This window comes from Trachypithecus francoisi, unplaced genomic scaffold (genome assembly GCF_009764315.1).
Source record: "Trachypithecus francoisi isolate TF-2019V2 unplaced genomic scaffold, Tfra_2.0 Lachesis_group2, whole genome shotgun sequence".
Lineage (NCBI taxonomy): Eukaryota > Metazoa > Chordata > Mammalia > Primates > Cercopithecidae > Trachypithecus > Trachypithecus francoisi.
Genome location: NW_022681465.1, coordinates 9,158,507 through 9,185,516, shown reverse-complemented (window position 1 = coordinate 9,185,516; position 27,010 = coordinate 9,158,507). Strand labels below are relative to the sequence as shown.

At 39.8% G+C, this 27,010-nt stretch overlaps 1 protein-coding gene across 2 annotated transcripts in view; it reads left to right on the top strand.

Moving 5' to 3' along the window:
- SEMA5A (semaphorin 5A) overlaps window positions 1-27,010 on the top strand; it is a 519,394-nt gene that overhangs the window by 157,451 nt on the left and 334,933 nt on the right. For both annotated transcript variants that reach the window (XM_033178781.1, XM_033178782.1), the window contains exon 3: window positions 13,758-13,958. In XM_033178781.1, the coding sequence (XP_033034672.1) occupies window positions 13,835-13,958 (124 nt within the window). In that variant the 5' untranslated portion in view covers window positions 13,758-13,834. The remainder of the gene's footprint in view (window positions 1-13,757; window positions 13,959-27,010) is intronic.

Here is a 27,010-nt window from a genome sequence, read left to right as displayed (position 1 = left end):
AAGTGTGGGGCCTGAGAAGGACTGTGGGTGACCTAATTCCACTGGGGGCTTGATCCTGGGGAATACCTCTGTTGTTCATACCACACTTATTCATATTCACAGTAGCACTACTGTGAAGCTTCCTTTTACTTTTCCTTGCACATTTAGTTTTATCGAAATCAAAATAATTTTTAATTGTGCTTTTTTATTGGCGATAAATATTTACTATATTATTCTTTTTTCTCTCAATGTTCTTATTTCTAATATTTATGTTGCATATAGCTGTTGTCCATCCATTTTCACTGTGATAAATTAGACCATGAAAATTTGCATTCTCTCAGTGGACACCTGTATTATTTCTAATTTTTTGCTATTATGAACAATGCTGCTATGAGCGTTCTTTTATAGATTTCTTGGGCAGATGTTGAATTTTCCTAGGGCTAAGGCAGCACATTCTCACAGTTCTTATTAAACACTGAACTGATTTTATTGTCTTTTTTTAGGAAGACACTAATTTGGTTGTTAGACATATCTTCCCTACAAGATTTATAAAGCATTTTTCTTTTTTTTAATAGCCTTTATTTGTTTATAATTGTCAAAATTTTTTAGCGCTTCCTAATTGCCAGTACGTGGTCTAAGTTCTTTCAAATTAACTCATATAATTTTAAGCTATGTTTTTTATCTCCGTATTACAGGACATGGACACTGAAGCCTAAGGTTAATGGTGGAGCGAAGATTTGAACCCAGGCAATCTGGATCTAGAGTTTGTGCTCCTACTATCTATGCAAGGTTGCCTCTCCTAAACTAGTGTTGGAGGCAGGGCGGATCGCTGGGACTTTGTAGGCTGAGGAGCACTGTAGATGGTTCTCACTCTTTTGGACTGAGGAAGGAGACAATCAGGCATCTAGCAACAGTATTTAACCCCTTCAGTATTTAGGAACTACTTACCAAATGGGTGCCATCTGTCATTACTTTTTCTGGCTTTATATTTAGGATGGGATCATTTTTGTATTTTCATTAACATATTCCCCATCACATAGCTTTTAATATTTTCAAATACAGACGTGAAGACACTTGGGGGTTAGGTTTCCACCGTGAAGACCTTTACTGTAATGTCCTCCATGACCTCTCCACATTTCAGGCTAATGAACTGAAGGATGAGATACCGTATGTTCACAGCATGTGAGGTTTTATAGCATCACATTATATGCTAATCATTAGATGCTTTAGGGGAAGTTAATTCTGTATTGACTTTGTGTTCCTAAGTTTCACCTAATAGGCCAACTGTGAACTAACTTGTACTTTTCCATAGCAGCGCTCCTGAAACTTACCATAATCGCTACTCAATGGCCAAAATAAAGTGGACGATTCATTGCCTTTATTTAGTAGAATGTATCTTGGGCTTCACAGTGAGTTTATCCATCACTTGGACAATGACCATCTTGGTTTCTGGCCTTTCCACTACCTAGTCCATCAGTAGGTAATATTTATATGGGTCATACTGTGTCCTAGGTCCTCAAGATAGCGAGAGAACAAAATAAAATCTCTGTCCTCCAGTTACTTGTATCCAGTGGGTTAAACAGGACTCACATAAGGACATCAACTGACTATCATAATCTAAGTCCTATTATTCCTCCCATGCAAGCGTACATATCCAATATCACTGAGATGACTGAGGACAAAGGCCTCTGGAAACTATTTTGCTGTCATCGAGCTCGCCAATATATTTTATTCTGTCCCATTAGTGAAGCTTCCCAGCCTCAATTTACCTTGTTTGAAGGTACTGAATATACCTGTATCTGTTTGCCTATGGAATATTTTTGTTTATTTATTTACTTGTATATACCTAAGATGTACAACATGATATTTTGATGTACATACAGCACATTAAAAGAAGAAGCTGTGAAAATTGTAGATCCTTTAAATCAATTTCATATAATAGGATTAAAAAAAAATCCCCAAACTCACAAATATATCAGTAAAGCAATTTTAAGTATTTTTAAGTGATATGAAGAAGATAAAATAATAATGGAATCTAATGATGGAGTAGAAGGGAGGTGCTTTAGCCTGTGTGGCCAGGGAGGCTTTCCGGCAGACGTGACATTTTAGTAAAACCTGAGTAGTGAGAAGGGACCTTGGGACAATCTAGAAAAAGATCTAGGATCTAAGGACCAGCAAGTGCCATCTGCAAGGTGATGAGCTTGGTGGGTTTCAAGACCAGAAAGCAGTTCCATGCACATGCGTGCATGTGCGTATGTGTGGTGGGAGCACAGGGAACAGGAAGGCTGGAGATCATGTAGAAATAGGGAGGTGGCCATGGAGGAGGGTTTGTTGGTGGGGATCAGGATCTTGCATTTTAGGGAGGTTGCAAAGAGATCTATTGGAAATTTTTGAACAGGGAAAAATTACTTAACCAGATGAGCTCTTTACAAACATTTATCTGGATGCAACACAGAAAATGGACTTTTGAGGGGCATGAGTGAAAAACACCAAGGCAAATTAGAATAGCTTCTGCTAAGTCCAGGTGAGAGAGGAAGGTGCTTGAGGTGGGATTGCAGTAGCAGACGAGAGAGAAGGGGTGCGATATACATTTTTTGAGGAAGTAGTGACGGGATTTTCTTATGGTTTAGAGTGTTGTGAGGGGGAATTAGAGCAATCCAAAATGACTCCAGCTGTGATGGCAAAGACTCAGCCAAGAAGCAGGTTGGGGAAGGGGGACCACCAGTGGTTTGCTTGGTCCCGGTTAGTTTGGAGACAATTCTTTGTCTCAGGTAGAGGTGAAGAGGCAGATGGAAGTTGCAGTTTCAGGCACAGGTTGAAGGTGATATGTACACTTACATTCACCAGCTGGTAAATATTATTTAAGTCATGGGACTGAATGAGCCACGGGCCCACCCCACCCCTCCACCCCTGCCTCAAGCAAGGGTGTATAGATGGCGAACAGAGGAGGGCACATGACACGGACAAAGCTATTGTGGCATTTGCTGGCTTAAATCCTGGTCAGTGAGGTCTCTGGTCGCAGAGTCAGTGAACGATGCTGCAGCTAGTTAGTAAAATTTTCATCTCTAAGAAAACACGTTTTCAGGTTCGACAAGAAGTTAGTTGGTAGAAAGAAATCATCAGCTTAATGTCTTCAGCCGGATGACCTGTGTGTCTAGCATGGGTCCCAATCCTTAGGCAATAGACAATCCTTGCAGAAGTGAGGGGACGGCAAGATGACCCTGGGTTGTAGGGCCAGGGACTTAGCTGTTAAAATTTTTACTTCTTCCATTTGGCAATGGAACCTCCTTGAGTCCTGACTCTACGTCTGTAAAATAGCAAGGAATGAGAATACTTATCTTACAGGTTTAGTTCAGGAAACCTGTAAAAGATGTTTGAGTACTGTACATAACCTACTTTGCATTTTTTGTATCTTTTTTATTGTCTACTTAGTGAAATCTTTGATTTTTATAGGATATGTCTTGGTAATTTTTCTTTTAGGATGAATTTCTTATTTTTATTTTTAATATACTCACCAAAAATGATAATTAATGCTCTAGAGGTCTGACTTTTTTTTTTTGAGACCAAAGATTATGACAAATTTTAATTAACTCAAATGTATCAACATTGACATGTCTAGTCCATTGAATTTAAGAGGTTTCATCAGATATACACCATGTTATTCCTGACTAAAATCTGAAAACATCACATCAGAGGCCTTTCTGCTAAATAGTCTAGTTTATCTAAGCATATTAGCAGTCTATTTACTGTAAATTTATCTGATATTTTAAGGTATTTGTATTTCTTAGCCTAAAATTATTAATTCAGTAAGTTTCTTTCTGCCGTGAATTGTAATGTCCTCCTTTTTTTGTCCTTTGACATTTCAAGTGGTTCCAGCGAATTATCTGTGCTGGAATAACTTATCTGACCCCCTCAGGGTTCGTACATTTGGTTATATCTTCCGTCTGCTTTCATGTTTCCAGGTCCAGGGGACCCCCCCCTTTTTTTTAGTCTGTCTGGCTGTAGTAATCCCTTCATCCCTTTGACCATTAATTGGAAAATTATGACATTTAGAAAGGACATTTTTCAAAACCATGGGAATCTTTGTATTTGGACCAGATGTTAAGAGAATTTTAAAAGAGGGATAAAACATCTGTGACAATGAATGGCAGAGTCATAGAAGAAAAGGGAACTTGGATAGCATTTTAATGGAAGTGCTCATACTGTAAAGAGGTACAGAGGTAAGGTCGAGAGGCACATGTGGATTTGCATTCTTTTTCTCCATCAATCCACTTTTCAGGTGTTGATTGTTTGTCTGCACTATGTCCAGTACTGTCTGAAGACTGAGGTTTTCATAGCCTTGTTTTAGAAGGAGGCAGATACACAGGTAATTGTAGTTCAGGATGATAAAGGCTGTAATAGGAATAAGAATCAACGTACTGTGGGGTCAGATAGGGATGAGAGAAAAGTGGGAACAAATTCATAGAAGGCTCCTTAGAGGTGATGCTTAAGGGTTGGGATTAGCAGCAAGGAAACTCAACAACAACAACAAAAAGTGGCTGAAATTGCAGAGGTAAGAAATACAGGATGTTGGTCAGGATGGAGAGGAGGGCCTGGATTCCAGAAGTGGGTAAGGGAAGGATTGTCAAGACACTGACAAAATGAGGAGTGAGTTTTGGGAAAATGGAGGAGGAGGGAATGGTGGGTGTCCCTTGAGCTCTGAGTTGACTGTCTGAGCGATGGTGTAGTTAGTTATGAGAGGAAGGAGACACAAGGGAGACAGCTGTTGAAGACAGATAATGAGGTCTGCTTCAGAGCAATTACACTGGCTTTTTTTATGTAAATACCCATATTTTGATGTAAGGGTCTAGATTGTATACAGAGGTTGGGGAGAGGGTCTAGATTTGAGAGCCACCAGTTTTTACAGACCATGTGAAATCACATGAGTCTGAAGAAAAGGGCCTCTGAGAATGTGTAGATGGAGAAAACAATGAACATTCAGAAGAGACTGGTGTGTACTTTCACTTGAGGAGAATGCTAGATGTGAAGTCAATGCAGGGAGATTGGGGAGTTACAGGATCCAGGGAAGAGAGGATGTCAGGAGATATTCAAGGAAAGGTCAGTGGTCACAAAGGCCATGGAGATGACTAGTTGCATAAGCTCCCTGGATTTCACAAGCAGGAGGTGATCAGTGATATCGACCAGACTGATGACAGTAGAAGGGTATCGTCTTTTCTTCCCACTGGGGTAGCGTTGCTTTTCTGTTTGGGCATAGACTCCACATCGTGCGGTGGATGAGAGAGAAAATGGCGCTCCATTCTTGTACATCTTGGCTAAAAGCGAATGAGAGCTATGAATAGTAACTTCATATGGTGAGCGCCATTTATAACTGGAATATTTTAGTGTGTCCACATGATTTTCCTGCCCTGAGGAAATGTCTCTAGGTAAATTCTTTCAAAATTGCCCAGGTAGTTACATTGCCTTGAAAGCCCATTATTTAAGTACTTTTTTCTTTTTTTCTTAGAAAGGGCTTTTGTTGGTTTAGCTGACACAGAAGTAGATTGAATGAACTTTCACTTAGTTTTAAAACCTGCTGACAGATAAAATTAATATTGCCTTTGTGTAAATAATAATTTTATCTAATGGACTTCATTTATTTTTGTCGTTCCTCCAGGCGATCTGGAGCTAAACAAGGGGAAGAAGACAAATGTGTAATAACAATTCCCTTTGAAGAGAGACATAAAAGAAGGTCACTGGAGCTGAACCATTATTGAAATATATAAAATAGTTTAATGTTTGCTTTTTTCCATTTTATATCATGAGGTCCTTTTATATAGCCATAAAATTCCATCTCCTCTGAGTTCACATGTGATGAAAATCTATGAGTAACAAAGCCAACTTCTTCGATGACCTGAAGGGGGCAGTGAGTGGTGTTTCTGGAGTTAAGGGTGGTCCCTGTTTCAGTAACACATTCCTAAAGATGTTTCCCTGATTCATTTATGACAAACTTCTTTCAGCTGAAACTTGGCAATCAAGACACATGGGTTAAAATAATATAAAAAAGATCTTGTTTCTTGATAAGTGCACCATAACAATTGAAGAGATGTGATATATTTGTTGAAACATCCTGATTCCCCTTATGGGCTCAATGTAATAAGAGGAAACCTTTAATTTCACTGTATTTCACAAATAATAAAATGTTCAGTTATTGTTTTTGAAAAAGATTAGAAGAATCTATTTACTTGAGCATTGCATTCACTTAAGTTTATTGTTTTATTGATTCTTCATTTAATTCCATTTCCTGCACTGTACCTAGAATATCTGATACAACAGCAAGAAAAGAGCATAGATTCATGTAATACATTCCTTCTAGTCCTAAACGCACTGGGGCTCTGATTCTCCTGGATTGTTTATTCCTGCTTCATTGAACACTCTAACTTGAACCTCTTTAAAATCGCGGTTTCTATATTCCCCCATTCAGGAGGATTTCTTCCTTCTTTGTTTCCAACAACTTTGCTTCTATTGCTACTTTTATTTCATAAATATAAAAAGAGATTTTTCTTTGTTTGACTACTCTGAGTTGTGATCTGGGAGTCCTGGGGCTACCGTCCTCTTCATCCTCACTCCTGTTTTAGAAAGCTGTACCTTGTCCACAGAAGAAATCCTTCAATATGGCTGGATTAATACGGATTACGGACACCCTGGAGACACTGCCTGTTTTCATGCTTTAGGTTCATCCCTAATTATTTTCGCTAGAGACAAGACTATGCTCCTGGTCTGGGAGTGATCAGGTCATGTGACCTTGTGACCACAAGTATGTGGTTTTAGAAGCTTGAGCAGGGAGCTCAGGCTGTAGAATATAAATAGCCAGAAGGTAGCAGGACCTGTCTTGATGTGGCCAGTCACTGCACCGTTGATCTCACATGCACTGTTTAATCTCTCTGAGCTACAAAGAGGGAAGAGAGACTAGGTGATTTCTCTTTCCTCGTTCACTTTCCAAATTCTGGGAGCCCTTGAGTCATTTCTTGTCTCAGATGTACCAAGGGCCTAAGCCACCTCACAATGGGCTCACTCAGTGGCAGGGGATGGGCGGATTATAAATGGCCCGTAGGACACTAGCTCTGTTTTCTCGGATTCATTCAGGCAGCCAATTCAGCATGTTGGAGCACATACACTTGGCATCGGAACTATGTGTAGATTGTTTACAATGAAAGAGAGAAGCAAAACTTAAGACTTAGAAACACAAAAGGTCTGGGTCTATCCAAGGCAACCTTTCACATGGAAGCAGTGGTGTGGCAGGCACTCTGATGTCCCATCTGGGTTTCTGGAGAGGAGCTGCTACTGTGGCTGGTGTCAGCCACCATGGTGTGATCATGGAAGACAGTCTGTACCTGGAGCAGTGGGAGGACTAGGCAGATGAGGGGCTCATGGCATCAGCAAGGGTGCAGATGTGGCTACTGAGTGTGCAAGGCTGCCTCTGAGGACCCTGGTGAGGCGAGAGGGACCACACGGAAGGTCTTGCAGTGTGAGTAGTGGAGACAGATTAAGAAGAAACTAATTCTCAGCTATTCCTGGAAAAGCATGATTTTTTTTTTGAAAGGCAGAAGCTGAATCCTGAGTTCTTGAATAGGCAGGATTATTTACTGGGCAGCAGCTGACAATCATGCACTGGACCCTATCTTTGGCTCTGACAGGATGTGTAGGGCATGGCTTCGGGGTTGGTTGGTTTGCTGGAATGATTCTTTAGTAGTTCTGCTCCATTCAGTCTGGGAGGGGACTCCAGTTTCTGTGTGAGCAGTTCATCTGATCCCCTAGAACAGGGGTAAGAAATGGAAAGAACAAATGCGAAAACAAACATTTGAAAAGCATGTTCCAGCTGGGCACGGTGGCGCACGCCTGTAATCCCAGCACTTTGGGAGGCTGAGGTGGGAGGATCACGAGGTCAGGAGTTCAAGACCAGCCTGACCAACATGGTGAAACCCTGTCTCTACTAAAAACACAAAAATTAGCCAGGTGTGGTGGTGTGTGCCTGTAATCCCAGCTACTCAGGAGGCTGAGGCAGGAGAATTGCTTGAACCCAGGAGGTGGAGGTTGCAGTGAGCTGAGATCATGCCATTGCACTCCAGCCTAGGCAACAGAACTAGACTATGTCTCAAGAAAAAAAAAAAAAAAAAAAAAAAAAAAAAAAAAAACATGTTCCAACTCTGCAAATCCTGGATGTTATGTTTTTTACATTATAACAAGCCGTAACTGTCCCTAATTAAGAGACACACATGCAGCAATCGCCTCTAATATTAGCTTTAGCCTTTTGGTACTGAGGATGGTCCTGCTGTGGCATGCATGGGGCAGGACTTCCTGAGACATCTCTGAGGCCACCTCACTGGGTCAGCTCGCTCACCTGACTCCTTTGTCCTCTTGCCAAAGGAAGTCTGTAATGCCATCAAGTAGGGCATGGGCCCAGGAGGGGTTTGTGGACTCTCTGGACTGTAACAACAGATTAGGCTATATCCATCTTCATGATAGGCCTATAGCTCAGAAGAAACCCAGCCTCTTCTGAAAAGTACATTAAGCTTATGTTGGATCTGTATTAATAACTGGTTAGACACTGTTCCCTAAGCAAAACGCCTCATGGAAGCTTTTATTCCTTTGATTTCTTTTTTATCTGACAGCAATTTTTTTTTTCCTAAAAGGGGCAGTTATTTTCTGTCCCCAAAGCCTATTCAGTTTCAGTTGTAGCGTGGGAGTGAATGAGAAATGTTATTTATTGCACAAACACTTTTATACAGAGTTGTACTTATTTAGATCAAGCTTATAGAGATATCCTCCTACATCAGGAAAATAAAAGGAAGTTTAGGGGTTTCAGGGGTTTTGAAGTAGAGGCACCAAAAATGCTTATATGTTGTCGCCCAAACGGGCTTTCTAGAATAAATCTTCATATTGGCAAAATCATTTGTTTCATATTAACTCACGTCATGTATTTTTATTTTTCTAGAGTTGGTAGGATGATGTTAGAACAACTTTGATCCTTTGAAAATTCCTTCGTAATGTATTTCCCAAATGTAGCATATAGTTGAAATTAACAGGAATTTCATATATTTTGAAATTTTGCCTGAATGACTCAACACAAATTTAGTTTGGTGTTTTATATAAGCATATTTTGAATAATCTTTCAAGTCATGGCAGCTCTTTTAACTTCCAAAGAGGGAAGTTATCTATGCATGTATGCATATGTATGTATGTATGTATGTATGTATCTATCTATGTATCTATCTATCTATCTATCTATCTATCTATGTACCTACCTACCTACCTATCTGTAGTAGAGGTTCTCAACCAGGGGCAATTTGGCAGTGTCTGGAGACAATTTTGGTTGGCACAAAGTTGGCCATGGGAGGGAGGTGTTACTGGCTCTAGTAGGTACAGGCCAGGGGTGCTGCTAAAGGCATAGAATAGCCCAGAACACAGAATTATATGACTAAAATGTCAATAGTGCTGAGCTTGAGCACTAAAAGCCCTGGTATAAATGTGTTCCTCCTACACCACTGAGAGGTAAGAGCTCCATGATTCAGTACAAGATGGACCTGCTGAGTCCAGGAAGGAGGTACCTGCTATTTAAAGCTGAGTTTATTTAGAGGAAAAGACTCTTCAAGGAGTTAGCTTTCCATGGTGAGCTGCTCAAAAAAGCCCACGTCTCTACATGAAGACTATAAATGCCCTTTCCTGTCACCATAATGACAGTTTACAGTACCTTTAGTTTAAGAAAAAAGGTAATACGTTATAGTCTGAAAATTATAAACCTCAAAAAATTACCTGTTCTCATTAAATGTTCTTTCCTAACATGACAAACATGTCATTTCAGCTCATCACCCTCAAACTACGTGTTCCATTTTAGCTGCTGTTCTCCGTATGTGTCATTTCCCCTCATCTCTAATTGTCGCTTTCCAAATCCCAAGGAAAGAGCATTTCAGACACTTGTGTTATTTTTCTCTTCCTTTCATTCAAGAGGCAAAGATATTAGGGCTTCTAACGTCACATGTCTTAAGATCAGAGTGGGCGGCATATTGTAAATAAAGGACAGTTTCAGTCACAAGCAGGTCTGGATGATGCCCTTCATCAGTAGCAGAAGGGGAATCTATCTTGGCTTAGATGTGCACGTTGAAAAACTGTGTGTAAGAAAAGAATGTGCTGTTAGTCCCTAGTTGATTTGCACTCATTCTTGGAGATAATGGCAGGACAGTGCTCCAATCCATCTCCATGATGGCTTGCTGCTCTGTGAGAGTGGACTTACCAGTGATATGGCTCTGGGTGGCTGTTGGGTGCCAGGCATGGGTGTGAGTGCTTGGCACCATGCTTCCTACAGAGCTAGCATGTTTTAAGGGTTGATTGCCACCTCATCATCCTTCTCCTTTTATCTTCATCATTGCTGATCTTTTTTGATGTGTTACTGTGTGACTGTGATAATTTACCTGAACTGGTATGGGTGCCCCAAACCTCCTTGCTTTTAACGGAATGAAATCACATCTAAAGCACCTCTAACAAGTGTTTATGTTAAAATATGTAATTTGATAAAATGTCATATCTTAAGTCTCAGGTCAGGAGGCTCAGAAAAGATAGGCTACTTTATCTGGTTACCCTTAGACTGGAGTTCTGAAGCAGACTCCGGTGTTGCACGCTGTAACTCCTTTTCAAAAGTGAAGCTCATACGTTCAGTGTTATAACCCAGGGTCAATGAGCATTTGCTCATTCTTTGTCCATTACAGTGCTCTGTGCTTGGGCAGGGATTGTGAGTTGGTGGATAGAGGAGCCTCTGGCTCTCCGTTTTCCTCCCTAGCCCATCCTCCACCTTCATGCTCAGCATCTCTTGTTCCTACAGAAGCTATACTCTTCCCTGGTCTTGATTTGCAGTCTCATTACCTATTTCTCTGCCCAATCTGAATGGTTTGGTCAATGGAAATGTTGTACAATTCCTTCCATTCTTAAGGACCCCAACCTCCCGCCTGCTCTGAAGTTCTTGGTCCTGGTGAGTCTGTACTTGGCTTCCTTATATCAGCTCCATGGTTGCTACTTATGGATACAATAGGCCTTACCTCATGCTGCTTGGTTCCTTTGCAGATTCTTACATGCTGGGTATGCAGTTGTCACTCAGTAAGTATTGAGGGAATGAGAGACTCTAAACTCAGCTGGACCTTCAGGTTTCTGGTCAGGTTTATTCATATTGAACAAACCTCTATGAAATTAACCCATAATGTTTCTACTCTTCAATTTCAAAATTTAAATTATCATGTCTTATCCTTCCTCCCCATTTGGTTGACTCAGAAAATACAGACTGTGAAATTTGATACACCCTCAAATCTATGTTTTCTTTGTCTTGAAATCTCACCATTTGTTCAGGTGGTAAGCACTCCTTTTTAACGAAGGCTTCTTTCCTTTCTTTCACTTTCTTTACTGGAACCCTAATAGCTTTCCACCTCAGTTTTCTCTGGATTTTCTTCCAATTCCTCTCTCTTTTATGTGTGTATTTATTAATTACTATTATTATTATTTAGAGACAAAGTCTTGCTTTGTTGCCTAGGCAGGAGTCCAGTGTCACCTTCTCAGCTCACTGCAGCCTTGAGCTTCTGGGCTAATGCAATCCTCCTGCTTCAGCCACCCAAGTAGCTAAGACTACAGACACACACTACTATGCCTGGCCAATTTTTATTTTTATTTTTTATATAGACAAAATCTCATTATATTTCACAGGCTGGTCTCGATCTCCTGACCTCAGGTGATCCACCTGCCTCAGCCTCCCAAAGTGCTGGGATTACAGGCATGAGCCACCATGCCCGGCCAAGTGTCTTAAACTTAATGTGCGCGCGCGCGCGCACACACACACACACACACACACACACACACACACACGATTCTAATCTCATCTAAACAAAATCCCTCTGTTGATTATCCTATTAAAATGAATGGCATCACAATCCTTGAAATCACTTACATTATCTCTCTTAAGTCCATCGCTGTCTCCGCTCTGTGTTCCCAAAATTTAGCAGATTATAGCAACTACTCTTTTATTATATTTTGCATTTGTGGGGTCAGGAGTTTGGGCAGTGCTCAACAGAGAGATTCTTTTGCTCTCATAGTATCTACTGAAATTACTCAATGGGTTTCAACTTCACTCATGGCTGGAGAGTTGGGCTCATGTGTGACCCCAAAACTGGAGCACCTAAACGTGTTCTCTCTAGCATGGCCATCTCAGTGTAGTTGGACTTCTGACCTAGTGTCTCAGTGTCTTAAAGAATGTGTTCTAAGCTGCAGGGTGTAGCACATTGCCAGGCTTTTAGGGCCTGGGCTTGGAAACTAGCACAAGATGACTTCTGTTGTATTCAAATGAGCAGAGCAGTCACTGAACCTACCCAGATTCTAGGTGGAGAACATAGCTCCACCTCTCAGTGCGAGGAAGGCCAGAATCTGTGGCCATCTTTAATTTGCCATAGTTTCCTTTACCCACAGTCGTTGTGTACTGTGTTTGCCTTTTTATTCCCATTGACACCACCAAAGTCACTGCTACATTTATCTCTCTTCTTAACAATTGTAATGGCTCAAATTGACTTCTCCATTTCTATGCTCTCATCTGCTTAATTTCCTAGGTACACTATTGTGATAATGGCCTTATTAATATTAATAAGATCTTCTAACATTAGTATACTATGGTAGCTTGTTGCCTGAAAATAAAGACCTCACACCTTAGTGTAGTTTGCCTTCCAGATCTTAACCTACTCTGTAAGCTCTTCCCAATGCTTCCCTTTAAATTTCCTGGATCGAGTATGGCACACCATTCCTAAAACATGTTGCATACCTCTTCCTCTTGTCCCTCCAATGTGCCTTTTCATTCTCTTCCCTGGGAATGGAATGTCATTCTAGAAACCTCCATCTGTTGAAATCCTCCTTATCCTCCAGCATTACACTCAGATTTGAGCCCCTCCATGGACCCGTCATAGATCCTTCTCTGTAGCAATCGCACTCTCCCTTGACTCCCACAGCACTCCAGTTCTTTTAAAGATTTGCTAACAGCTTGGATCATAGTTATTTTTACAGGCTTATATTACTTTAATGCTTGTTAATCATTTAAATTGTTCATAATCTTTAAAGTTTCCCGGCATAGTACTTTTATTTCACCCAGTAGGTACTCGATATAGATTTTGTTTGATTCACACTTGATATCTAGCCAGATATTTTGCAGGCAGATTATCTACAATTTTAAAAGGTTATCCTGCATCACAAAATACAGAATTTAGCAAATCGTGATGATTTGTTAAAGTTGCTTAGCATAATATTCGTCAGTTTATTGGTAAAAGACAATGGCCATGGCCTTCTTAAGAATAAGTCTTTTAAATGTTAAAAAGGGATGGGCAGGTGTTTGTAGGGTTTCCACATATAGATCTGTGTTTGCACAAAGGGTTAGGACAGGTGGCCAAGGGAAATCCAGCCAATCCCATCTATTAATCTACATTCCTTCGGAGTGAGTGTGATGACAGTACAGCTTAAGCTTGAGCATTTCTCGTTTAAAACAAATGGGCTATGTCATGCAATTATTGGGAGAATGAGAGGTCTGTATTGAGATACACACACTCACGCATGCATTCATACAGCCTGGGATATGACGTAGACAAAATATGCTGGTCTGAGCCCTCCAAGCTCTCCTCTAGCTCAACAAAGTGTAACCTTAATGTTAGTGAGGGAGTGTTACCAGAAGACCATCCACCGGAAAATGAACTCACGGTCATCCGATTCTTTTCTTTTGTGTGTTTTAGGCACTTTCCACACATGAGGGGAAGAAGAGCTTCTGTTTAGAAGACACGAGCCCAGAGTCAGAGGCCCCTTGCCCACCATGAAGGGAACCTGTGTTATAGCATGGCTGTTCTCAAGCCTGGGGCTATGGAGACTCGCTCGCCCAGAGGCCCAGGGTACGACTCAGTGCCAGAGAGCTGAGCACCCAGTCATCTCCTATAAAGGTAAGGGACCAGCAAGCACTGAATGCAAAGCTGTCATCTAAAGGCACATTCTGTATTTAGTGATAGAAGATAATAGAGCGTCACAAATGCTGTATAATCCAGTGACTCTGGTTTTAGACATAGTTTAAAATAAAGGTAAAAATACAAAAACCTCTGTCATTAGAATTTCATATCCAGAAACTGATCACTACCTCAAGAGGGATCTAAGACAGGGATTACCAACGTAAAAAATCTCATTGTTTCTGTTCACCTTTATTTAACAGGTACGGCAGGCCTCCTAAGTGTTTGAACCAAAGGATAAAAATGTGACCATAAAAATAACAACAAAACTAAGGAAAGCCTAAAATTCTTCACTATGACATTTTCCTGCAAAGTGTTAGTCTTGCCACAAACTTACCCCTTTGTTTCTATCTAGCATTGCATGGCAGCAGAATTGATTTAATGTCCCACGTATCTCTATGGATTGGTGGGATTACATAATTAATCTGTATATCCACTCATTTATTCTTTTATTCATTGAAATTTATTTAAGGTCCTTCACATCCGGGCACTCAAGCATTCAGAGTGGAAAAGAAAATAGACTTTGTCCCTGTCCTCAAGGAATTATAATTATCAGGCTAAATATGATGAATCAGACAATGTATTTCAATAATTCATGCAACAAGTGGTTTTATATTTTGTTGCTTTTAAAACTTGTATCAAACACTTTCAAATATCTACAGAATTAGAAAGAATAGTCTAAGGAGCATGCAGCCCCACATTTATCAATTCATGGCCCATCCCCATCCTTTTTCATCTAAATTTCCACTCATGCTTCATCTCACATCCACTAAATTATTTTGGAGGAAATTAAAAAAAAATCAAATAATTTTATCCATCAGATTTCAGTTTATAATGCTCAAAGATAAGGAAGTCAGTACCATTATCACAACAAACAAACAAACAAACAATAAATGATTTCATGACATCATCAAGCACCCAGTGGGCAATTGAGAGATCTTTCATGGGTTCAAAAATACTTAGGCATCTTTTGGCCAGTTAAGTCAAATCAGGATTTAAGTGAATTCCACCCACTGCCATTGGTTGGCATATTTCTTGAGTCTCTTTTAATATTTTACTTTTATTTCATACCCTTTGCAAATTACAGAAACCAAGTTCTTTGTCCTGGACAGTTTCCCACAGTTGAATTTCGCTCATCGCATTCTGATTGTGTGGTTCAAATATTGCTCTTTCCAAAGATGTCTGTAAATTCCTAGTAATCTCAAGACACCTGCTGAGATCCAGGTTTGGATGTTTTTGTCTTGACTATGTCATGGGTAGTGCTGTGTACTTCCTTCAGGAGGCAGAGCATATCCAGCTGGGAAATGATCAGTCATTGATGATCACTGCCTCAGTCTACTGATTCACCCATGGGTACACAACTGGGATTTTCTCATTTTATTATTTTGCTTGTTTAGTGGTTAGAATACTTCTATATAAACTATATTTCCTTCATCAACTATTTGAATATCCTGAAGGTACACTTTATGCAGGAAAGGCAAAATAAATGGTCCCCGTCCCCCACCAATTTATACTTTTATTTTTTTTTAAACATACAAGTATGTTGGTTCTTTAATATCCCAGAGGTCATTCATTTGTCATCCAAAGGGGATGGATAAGATGTTATGTTTGACTTTTTCTTATTTTGATTATTAGAATTATTATTAATACATGAATTTTAACTTATTTGATGTATTTTAATCCATGTAGCTTACATCCTTGTACACGGTGAAATTGTAGCATTTTAAGCCCAGAGTAACCTCTTGAGAGCGGCTTCTGGGTTCTTCTGACTCCATCCAAGTCATCTTTGAGAGCTTCTTTGCTCTCTGGGTTGATGAAATGTTCCTATTCCTTTTACCTATTTCTTTCCATAGATCTGGGAATCACTCATTTCTGGATGCTTTGAGCACTAAATATGCCCACAGGTCTTCTCAGTGGACAGTGCTAAGAAAAGCATTTTAAAAATAGACCATAAGCTTCTCCCGGTACTTACAATTCATCTCCAGGACTCTAGGGTCTTTGTTAACTTTTCCCATCTTAGTGTTTATTTCTTCCTTGCACAAAATCTCAAGTCTCTGCAGACCAACCTAATTATTTATTTGCCTTTTTTCTTTAGTACACACTCAGTCATTTTAGAATAACAGCTCCATGCAACCCTAGTTGTTTTTGATTATTGAAAAATCTTTAAAATGACTTTTTTCTCTCTCTCTTTTTTTTTTGGTCCTCACAGTAAATATTTCACTGGAAAATTCTAGCAAAATTAGCAAAATTACTGCTTTAAAATCAGTAGAAATAATTTCTTTCTGCGTGGTTATGACCCCAACCCAAGACCCAGTTACTATTGTTTGTTTAATTTTTCTATTGATTTTTAGAAATTCTTAAAATTGACATTAAGTTTTTATGCAGTGTTTCAAAGTCAAATTATTGAAGCAAAAGGTGTTCAAAGGAATCTAGCTTCACTTCCTGTTTTCTTGATCCTATCCTAGAGCTCTTTCTGCATTTAGCTATTTACGTATATTTTATGGGTTAGGCTACTTTTGTAATAGAAGCAAAGCAACACACACACACATACAAACATATATTTACATTATCTTTTCTTAGATGAAAGGTGGCTATTATATAGACTTGTCTCTGTGTAGCATTATTTTAACCTAATGGTATATGCTGGAGTCTACTCTCTAGAAGAGTGTAGAGATTTATGTCATTTTTTTTTTTTTTTGGTAGCTACATAGCTTCCACTATGTGATGAGCCCTAAGCTAATCAAAAACTCCTTATTGAGAGATGCTTAGGTTATTTTCTGTCATTTGTGACCATGGATAGTGTTTCAGTGAGCAGTGCCTCCTGTAAACATTATTTAATATTTTTGCACGTGTACCGCTGAATGAGATGATTAGAATTGGGATTTCTGAGCCAAAGGGTGAATGCATATGTGGTTTTGGAAATGTTGCCCAATTCTCTTTCACAGGAGTTGTGCCACTTTGCATTCTAGTTGCCCTGGATATGGATACCTGTTTCTCTGCCGCCTTTCCTGCAGAGTGCACCATCAGGCTTTGGGATCTGGACAAAACTCAATGCATAAATGGTGTCTCAGTGTATTTCTATTTGCATGTTTTTAATTCTGAGTGAACATTCAATGAACATTTAGGAGAAGCCTGTTGTGTACAGGGTCTTTGCTAGATATTGAGGAGCTCGAGAAGATGCTCAGTTCCTATGAAAAGGGTTTAGACTATGTTTAGGAATGGGAACCAAAAGGGCCATTGCATAACATTCTGTAAAGGGTCCTAACAGGTGCCTGTGTTGGGTGCTGCAGATCCTAGGAGAGGGGGCTCTAAGCTCACATCCTGGGCTGTAGGATGGTGGTTGGGGAAGGTTTCTAGGATGAAGCCATGCCAGAGCTGCATCCCAAGTGATTGTTAGAAGGTGTTTACAAAACTTGTGAAAGGAGAAGTTTCCATGGAGAGGAAAAGAGCAAGTGATAAGCCCTGAAGTGAGAGAGGAAACACTGCAGGTCCTGGCAAAGCCTCACGTACAGGAAGTCAGGACATCTTATTTTAAGATATGGAGGAGGAGGTAGAGGGCATGAGGCTCACATGGCAAGTGGGGATTCAGAGGTGCCTGGCATTGGAAGGCATCTGAACAAGTTTATCCTCTATCTGGAGGATGACAAAATGCTGCAGGGACAACCCATTCTGAGGCTGCTACTGAGACCAACGGGAGGAGGACCTGCATTAAGGGAAGGGAGGCAGAAATGTAGAGAAGAGGTGGATTCTGGAAATTGGAAAGGAGTGTGGTTGAGGATTAGTAGATGTAGAGCAGGACCGAGGAGGAAACCCTGACCGCAATCCCCACATTCTTGGCTGTTGATTCCATATAGAATCAAGAAGAGAAAGCAGATATGAGGGGTGTGGTGATTTTAGATGGAAAAGGCTGAGTTCCTGTGAGCCACCAGATGGAATTATCTAGTTGAGAGCAAGCCTTCCTGAGAACCAAGAAAGGGGATATTTTCAAGAGGGCAGTGTCCAGCAGAGCGTCAGATACTGCAGAGTGTTCAAGGCAGGTGTGTGCCAGAGGGAAGAGTGACACACTTGTCCTGGTTTTCCTGGGACTTTCCTGGTTGCTTCTGTTCTAGAAAAGCCAGGACAACTGGTCACTCTGAGAAATTCTGTCAGCAGCACTGTATTAGCTGCCTAGGGCTGCTGTAACAAATAATTACACACTAGATGGCTTAAAACAACCCAATTGTCTCTTCTTGCATTTCTGAAGGCCAGAGTCCAAAATTACGGTGTTTGCAGGTCTGTGTTCTCTCTGAAGGCTCTAGAGAAGAACCATTCTCTGCTTCCTTCTAGTTTCTCATGGTTGTCAGCAATGTTTGGCATTCCTTGGTTCGTGGATGCATCACTCCAGTCTCTATCCTCCCTCTGTGTCCCTGTCTTTCTGTCTTCTCTTTTTATAAGGACATAAGTCATGTTGAACTTAGGGTAAACCCTAATCCAGTATGACCTCATCTTAAGCAATTCATCTGCAAAGGTGCTGTTTCCAAATATGGTCACTTTCAGAGGTACCTGTGGTTAAGACTTCAGTATATCTTCTGGGAGGACACATAAAAGGCAGCATTTATCAGAGCAGTTTCACCACAGGGTTGGGGGAAGAAACCAGTTGGTGATGTGTGTGGGGATACATCGAAGGTTAGGGACGATATGATAGATATAAAAGGAGAGAAGAACTCATGTCAGTCACACAGGGACATAAGGGCAGGGAACAACTTTTAAAAGAGCATGACTTAACCATCCTCAAATGGTGATGGGAAGGAACGAGGTGAAGGAAGAGGCTAGAGAGAGAGGAGCGGGGAGATGATTGTTTAAGCAGAGACCCCGGTGCTGTAGGAGGGGATAGCAACTGGGAACAGGTGCCCAGTTAAGTTATAGGAAGCCAACTCCACCTCCAGTGAGCTTGGAGGGCAGGAGGCCAAAGCACCCAGGATGCAGGAAAGCTGGTGGGTGGGAGTGGATGCAGGAGAGGAAGGAGTTCCTGAGGATCTCTGTCTTGGCTGAAGAGGAGTAGGTAGGTCCCAGGTCAAGAGAACAGGGCCTTAGAAAGGAAATGCTTCTCTGAGGAGAGAATAAAACTTTTACACATACACACACACACACACACACACACACACACACACACAATGTCATGTGATGTTATGGGCCCACTCAGGCCTTGAAATGGCTCATGTTACAGTTGAACAAGTGGCCTCCGCGACTCCCCGTGAACACTTTTTTGTAAGGCACCGTTCCAAGAACCTTTGAGAAAGCGGGATGAAACACTGACCGGGGGGAAATAAAGGAAGAACTAGATGATCTTGACTTAAAATCCTGATTTTCATGCATATTTAAAATATCGTGATTGAGTATTATGCACTGGAGGCATTCTGCACAGGATGCTACTGATGAAGGACTGGATGCTAACAGAATGTCTTCATGGAGCTTAGCATGTTCTGTCACAGTCTTGATCTGATTTACCTGGCTAGGCAGAAGATGCTGGTATAATCTTTTTTTTTCCAGCCTCTGTGAAGTATTTGCCACTGCAGGTGCCTCCTGTCTAGTGGAGTTCATTGCACAACACACTTTTACAGCTTGCTGTGTTTGCAAGGTTACTTGCTTGACTGTGTTTTCTGGAGTATTTATCCCTGATTGTGCAGTGGCTGCTAAAACACCCTGACCCATTACAGATGCACCGTTCACACGTATGTCCTTGTCATTTGCCTAAACGTCTATTCCAATAAAGGGAAAAAAATAGTGACCCTTCGAGACAGCGTGTTTCTCAGCATGCTTACTGAGTCTCAAAACCATCTCTGAAATTAGTTTTAAATGTTTAATGTCTACTTAAGGCAAGGTGCCATATTCTGCTTTTGTTTATTGATTAAAGTTTACTCAGTATGCTGGCTATTTAGAGAGCAAGCTCCTGTTATAGGAATCGGTTTGTGGGAAGCGATTTCACATTATTCACAAAGAAAGACCACCAGTGATGTGAGTCATGCTGTACTTCGCTTGGGTCCTTCATATGACTGATTTGGAGGCCTTTCTTCAGGCTGTGAGCTGGCAGCATTTAGCATCAATGCCTAAGATTACTCCTACCTGCAGAATCAGGCAGGGCCCTATTGATTTCCATTCCTGGGTCCCAGCGATCTTTATCTTTAACTCCTTGATGTTCCTGTAGAGTGTCCTCCTACTTATGGGTTTATTGATTGGCCTGAGAATTGTTCTGAAACTCATGGAAGAGCTGCATGGACTCATGATGGAGGATTTGCAATATCTAGCTCCAGTGCCTTGGGAAAGGCATGGAGGGAATTGAGTTGACTGCTCTAGCTTGGGCCATCACCGGGACTGGGCTGGGGGTTGCACTTGGTTTTCTGCTGCTTCCCCAAGAATCTCGGGTTTTAACAGTTGCCTTTATCCCTGTATATAGTCTTAGGTGATTGAAAAAGCAGTGACTGAAAGTGACCAATTAGGATTTTAAACTTGGGTTTTATTCTTGTATCACAGTATGAATGATTATTTTTCATGGATCCTATATTTTCCTTTCAAAACGTATCATTGTATTACATTATATTTGTGTGTGTTGCACACATTGCTTTGTTAAATGTTGACAGGAAGGATATCTGATACGTTTTGTAACTCTGAGTTGGCTCTTTTTCGCATTCACTCACTGTGCCCCCAGCCCCTCTCCCAGTCTAAGAAAGCTCTTTCTGCCCTTCTCTAATGTGGCCATGTGCATATTACATGTTGTCATCATAACTGCCTTTCTTTCCTGTTTTCCAGTCTCCTGTCACTCTTCCCTTGACCCCTGTGCTGTCCTGTGGGCCGCTGGCATTGTTCAACCTGCCACCTGCTTCTTCTGTGGCTGGAGAAGGCGTAACATGGACAGTGTCAAGCACAACAAACTGTAACCTCTCAGAAAATGAGGGGATGCTGGATGAGTGAAGGAGATGTTTCTATGCTAGGCTCCATGTGTGTGACATGGCTCCATGCATGTGTGTCTCATGGCTCCATGCATGTGCCGTGGTCCCATGGGTCTCTCACAGCTACATGCATGTCTCATGGCTCCATGTTTGTGATTCCATGCAGATCCCACAGCTCCAGGCATATCCATGTCTTTATGTGTGTCCATGTATCCCTGCATCTTCCCATCCTTCCATGTGTGTCCACGGTTCCAGGCATGTTCGCAACTCCATGTATGTATGTCCCATGGCTCCATGTGTGTCCCATGGTTCCTCACATATCCCATGGTTCCACTCATGTCCACATATCCTTTCTTGTCCCATGGCTCCATGCGTGTCCCACAGTTCCATGCGTGTCCCACAGTTCCATGCGTGTCCATGGCTCCATGAGTGTCCCATGGCTCCATGCGTGTCTCATGATGCTCTGTTTCCTCTCTGGGTTTTGGCTGTCTGGTGTCTAATGCACCAAGCAGTTGTGTGGAGTCATGGTACTGGCTGAGTTTAGCCTCTTCATTAGGATGCAGCAACCTCATTGCCACAGGAGGGGCTGCAGTAGAGGATTCCTTGAGTCCCTCTGAGATTCCAGAGGTTTCTGAGTCTGAATATATAAATCTTGGGTAAAATTGCTTCCAGTATTTCTCTCTGTTCATCTAGTCTCAGATCTACCACTCTGACCTTTAGAAATCATAAATGTGTGTGATTGCATGATAATGTCCTACTTTCTCCAAGGAGGAATTAAGAACATTTATTTTAATTAGAAACAGATAGCATGACATTATTTTTAATATTTAGTTTTAATATTTTCATATGAATCTGGTTAACATATAGGAAGACACTGCTAATTGTTGAAAACTCTCTTGAACTCAACATTTTCTCTGTAAACTAAAATTTACATAAACCAAGTGTGATCGTCACTTGTTTCACTATAGAATATGACTTATCCTCCTAAGAGTTTACTTGGGGAGGAAACGTGTTGTTATGGATCCTTAAATATCCTTTGTTCTGTGAATAATTTGTCTTTTCATTGTCATGCACATGACTGGATGTTTTATGTGATGTAATGTCAAAATCATATTGGCAAAATATTCTAATCTATTTGCAAAGGAACCAGCTAAGGTATAACCACATTGCCTGCTTTTTACATTAAAAAATGCATTTGGGGATACGTTTCTGATTTTAAAGTATGTTGTCAGTTTTCTGTCTGGAGAAATGAAATATTTTTAAAAAACCACTTTTCAATCGTGTAATCTAGGTGTGTAATGATTATTCAGGAGTGCACAGAGATGTTAGGAGAAAATGCTGCATGTAACCACTCTAAGTTATTAACAAAGAGAATTGGTTCTAATATGTAGACTGGGCTTTAATGTTGTTATTGATCTTTGGCTCATGAGAGCTGAGAGCATCCCTGTTGTGCATTTTTATAAGCAATAATTAGACTCTGATGAAAATGGTTTATTGAGTTTTGAAAGTTATTAATAACTTTCATGTTACTTTTGCATTCTAGGGCCACTAATTAAATAATTTTTTAAGATTGAATATTTATATGTTATCTTCAGGTAAAATTTCAATTGTTTTTTGGTTGATTTATCTCAATAGGGAGATAGATAGTTTTTATTATTTTAAGTCTTTGAGTGGATTGCTTTATAAGTAAAGTTGTGCAATGTGATTGAGTTAAAACTGGGAATAAGAATTTGTAAAATTAGAATCCTGATTTAAAATAGTGTTTCCATTTGGCCTCAAATAGTATGTTATTGTATTTTATTTATCTTTAAGTATATTATAATCTTTCTAAGCATTAAATGGGCAATTCATCTATTTCTCATACTGAAGGTAGATAAAAATCCCTATCTTATGTACAGAGGAAGAGTTGGAGATTAAATGTGGGGTAACGTTTTAATTAGGCAGTATTTTTCTTGGATTATGTCCTCCTGTCTTCTCTTTATATCAAAACAAGGTAAGCCACCTTGGTTACATTTGGGAGACAAAGCTTATGCCATCTCCGGTGGACAGCAATGGTGATGTCTCTCTGTTACCAGCACAACAACAAAAAAAGAGTGCATTAAGGTTTCCAAATCTTAATTAGTTTGGTTTTTAATTTAATCAACACTTTAAATTTGTATTGTCTTGAATCTTTTTTATGATTGACTCAAGAGGGGCTGGGAGGTAATCTCTAGCTTTAGGTGGAATTATTCTTTATCTTTTGCTCTCCCAATTCCTTCATATGACCCAGGGGCAAGTCTAATCACACATGTTCCATGAGTGAGAAAGTGTTCTTATTCATAATGAAGGGCCCATTATGAAGGACAGGATGAAGACTCATGCTGTCATCCACAGTGATGTTGTGTGCTAAAGCACCAAAATGAATGGATTCCTCTAATCCCCACTGTAAAAAGTCTGAGTAACAATATTTGACCCATCCTACCCTGAAAATACATCTGGGTATGCCTTAGAGAGGCTGCAAACCCTGTTAACTAAAATCAATGAAGCAAGACCCTGACGCCAGGAACAGCTGAGCAGAGTGCTCATGGCAGCTCCCAGAGGTGATTAATGATTGTCATTCTCATTTGTATGTTTGATTTTTTGCGCCACTCAATTCTCTGGCTTCAGCACAGAGCATTACTTATTTAAAGATGAAAGCAGAGGTCCGGTTCGTTAATAATTTACTCAATATTTATTAAGTGCTTATTATGTGCCAGAAATGGTTTTAGTTACTAGGGTTACCCCAGGAAGTAAAACAGAAATAAATCCTGGCCCACACTGAGTTTACATTTTATTAGGAGAATCAGATAATAATAAGATACAGACATGTAGTAGAATTGGTTACATAGTGATAGGGTTGAGGAAAAACAAAAGGCAGGGAATGGGTTAAGTGAAGGAAGGAGTTCACAACTTTCATCATGATAACTAGGTATGCCTCTAAGCTCCACCACTGCCTTTTCATTTTGGTTTGTTCTGCAGGGAAATGCTGGAAGATCTACACTACAAGAACTCAAAACAATGATGTAACTGCATGAGGAAAACTATAAGGCAATGAACAGAAAGCAGAGATCAGAAATAGGCCCACATATACATATATATTGTCAATTAACTTTTAATGAAGAGGCTATGGTAAATCAATGAGGAAATGATAGTCTTCAACAAGCAGTACTGGAAAAATTGTACATCTCTCTGCAAAAAGTAAACTCTAAATATTGCTTCACACAATATACAACAATTAACTGATAGGGATGATAGACCTAAGGTTAAGAGCAAAAATTTAAAAGCTTATGGAAGAAAACATGTAAGAAACATTTCCAAAAGTTTGGATTAGGAAAGATTTTTTAGCTAGAATATGAAAAGCACATACCAGAAAATTTGATAAATTTGACCACATTCAAAATGGAAAGCGTTTTCTCTTTGAAGACACCATTAAGAAAATGGATAAGCAAGCCATACACTGTGTGGGAATATTTGCAAAATATTTGATATACATACACACACAGAGAGAGATACACACATTTACCATATGTGGTCTTATGCCCAGCATATATAAAGTCTTAAACTTAAGAAAACAATCTAATTTTTAAAAAATGGACTAGAGATTTAGACATATAACTGCATCGTGAGATACCTCCACACACACTGTAGACTGACTAAAATTAGAAAGGCTGACAATACCAAGTGTTGACAAGGATATGGCACAACTGGACCACTTGTTTTGTTGTTAATAATGCAGGATGATGATACATGATAATTCAGCTACTTTGGAAATGTGACATTTCTTCAAAAGTTACACATATACTTACAATAAGTCCCAGAAAATCCACTCCTAGGTATTTTCCCAAGAGTAATATAATATTGAATAATGTCTACAGAAAGATTGTATCCAAGGGTTTATAGAAGCTTTATTCTTAAAAACTCCAAACTGGAAACAACCCAAAAGTTCATCAATGGAAATGGACAAATTAATTATGTAAAATGGAGAACTATTGGGCAATAAAAAGGAAATAAACTACAAATACAGAGACCAAGCTGGATGAATCTCAGAGTATCATGCTAAATGAAAGATTCTAGATACAAAAGACTATGTATTCATTATCTCATTAGGTGACATTCTATGGAAGATAGAACTGTAGCAGCAGAATACCTATTAATGGCTGCCTGGATACAGGGTCAAGGAGGAAACTGACTGCAAAGTATATGAGAGATTATTTGAATTGCTGCAAATATTTTATAGCAAGATGAAGAGGTGGTGACAGGTTTTATACATTTGTTAAAAGTCATTAAATTTTACATTTAAATGAGTAAATATTATTCTATCTAAATGGCACCTTTATGAAGCTAATTTTAAAAATTGTGTTAGTCCCAACTCAAATGAAGATTCAGAAACTTGTCAAGAGTGTCGAATGTAGCAATCATATTGCTTTAGAAATAGCCTGAGTTTGTTAAGATACAATGCCACATCTTCTTGAGCATCAAGTCCAAGCATTATGTGAGAACTTTACCATGTGAAAGATAATTCTGAATAATGTGTTATGTAACATTTAATAAGACCTAGGTGTGTGTATGTATGTGTACATGTTTCAGCAAATTATTTATAATCCAAGATTATCTTTAATGAAAATTCACCATAGACTGTGATTTAGTCCATTTTGCATTACTGTAAAGGAATACCTGAGAGTGGGTAATTTATAAAGACAAGAGGTTTATTTGCCTAACAGTTCTGCAGGCTGTACAAGCATGGCACCAACATCTGCTTGACTTCTGGTGAGGCCTCAGGAAGCTTTTACTCATGGCAGAAGGTGAAGGGGGTGTGGGCATATCACATGCCAAGAGTGGCAGCAAGACAGACAGGGCAGATGTCCCAGACTCTTTTTTAACAACCTAGATGTTACATGAACTCATTACAGCAAAGAGGGCACCAAATCATTCATGAGGGGTCTTCCCCCATGTCCCAAACACAGCTCACTAGGCCCCACCTTCAACATTGGGGATCACATGCCAACATGAGATTTGGAGAGAAGAAACAACCAGACTATATCAGACCGTTTTATCAGTAAAGTTTTCCTCCCAAAGTTATTTTAAGGGCTAAGTTCATGTTAACTTGGCATAAGAAAGCTAATTTATTTAACTCCCAAAGCCAGTCTTTGGAGGAAAATTTCTGATGTATGCATGCTTTCAGAAGGTGCCATCACATTTGAGAATTGTTGATTTTCAGATTGCTTTTGAATTTAAGTGATAAAAATACTTTTCGGAATTAATAGATATTATATGAACCATGCAGAGGAAATGAGAGAGATACATATTTAGCCTGAGTAGCTATGCAATGCATGCAATTCTTCTTTTGCTTTTTCAGGGTGAGTTTTCTATAGGTGATCCTTCCCTTCTTCCTGTTCCTATAATTAGAAACAGAACAATAAGCAGACTCGTGGCTATAAAGCAGTGCTGGCCAACAGAACTTTCTATGATAATAGAAATGCTCATATTCTGTACTGACAAATATGGTAGCCATTAGCCATGTATAGCTGTTGAGGATTGAAATGTTACTTCTAAAGTAACAAATTTTAATTGTATTTAATTTTAATTGGTTAAATGTAGTCATCTATTGCCAGTGTCTACCAAATTGGATAGCACAATTATAGACCTTTGCATTCCAGCACTACTTAATGAATATCGATGTAGGCTGTTCTACTCAGAGACTCATGTGCCTTGGCCTCCTCTCTGAGTCAAATATTTTGGAAAGCATCATGATTCATGTTTAAAGAATACTAGACTGGGAAAGGAAACCTGTGCAATTGTTGCGACTCTGCTGTTAACTGCTTCTCTGATGTATAGGGAATCTCCTATTGTCTTCTATTTTGATCTCAATTTCTTCAAGTGAAAAATGAGCCTATAGGGCTATTATATCTAAGGTTCCTACCACATTGATTCTATTGCTCTTGAATCTAGGAAAACAAAGGAACTTAAGGGACATTTGGGACATTCTTTCTCTCTTCAGGAAAATTCCCTCCTTCATCCTCAAACGACAACACAATAGAATTCTTTATT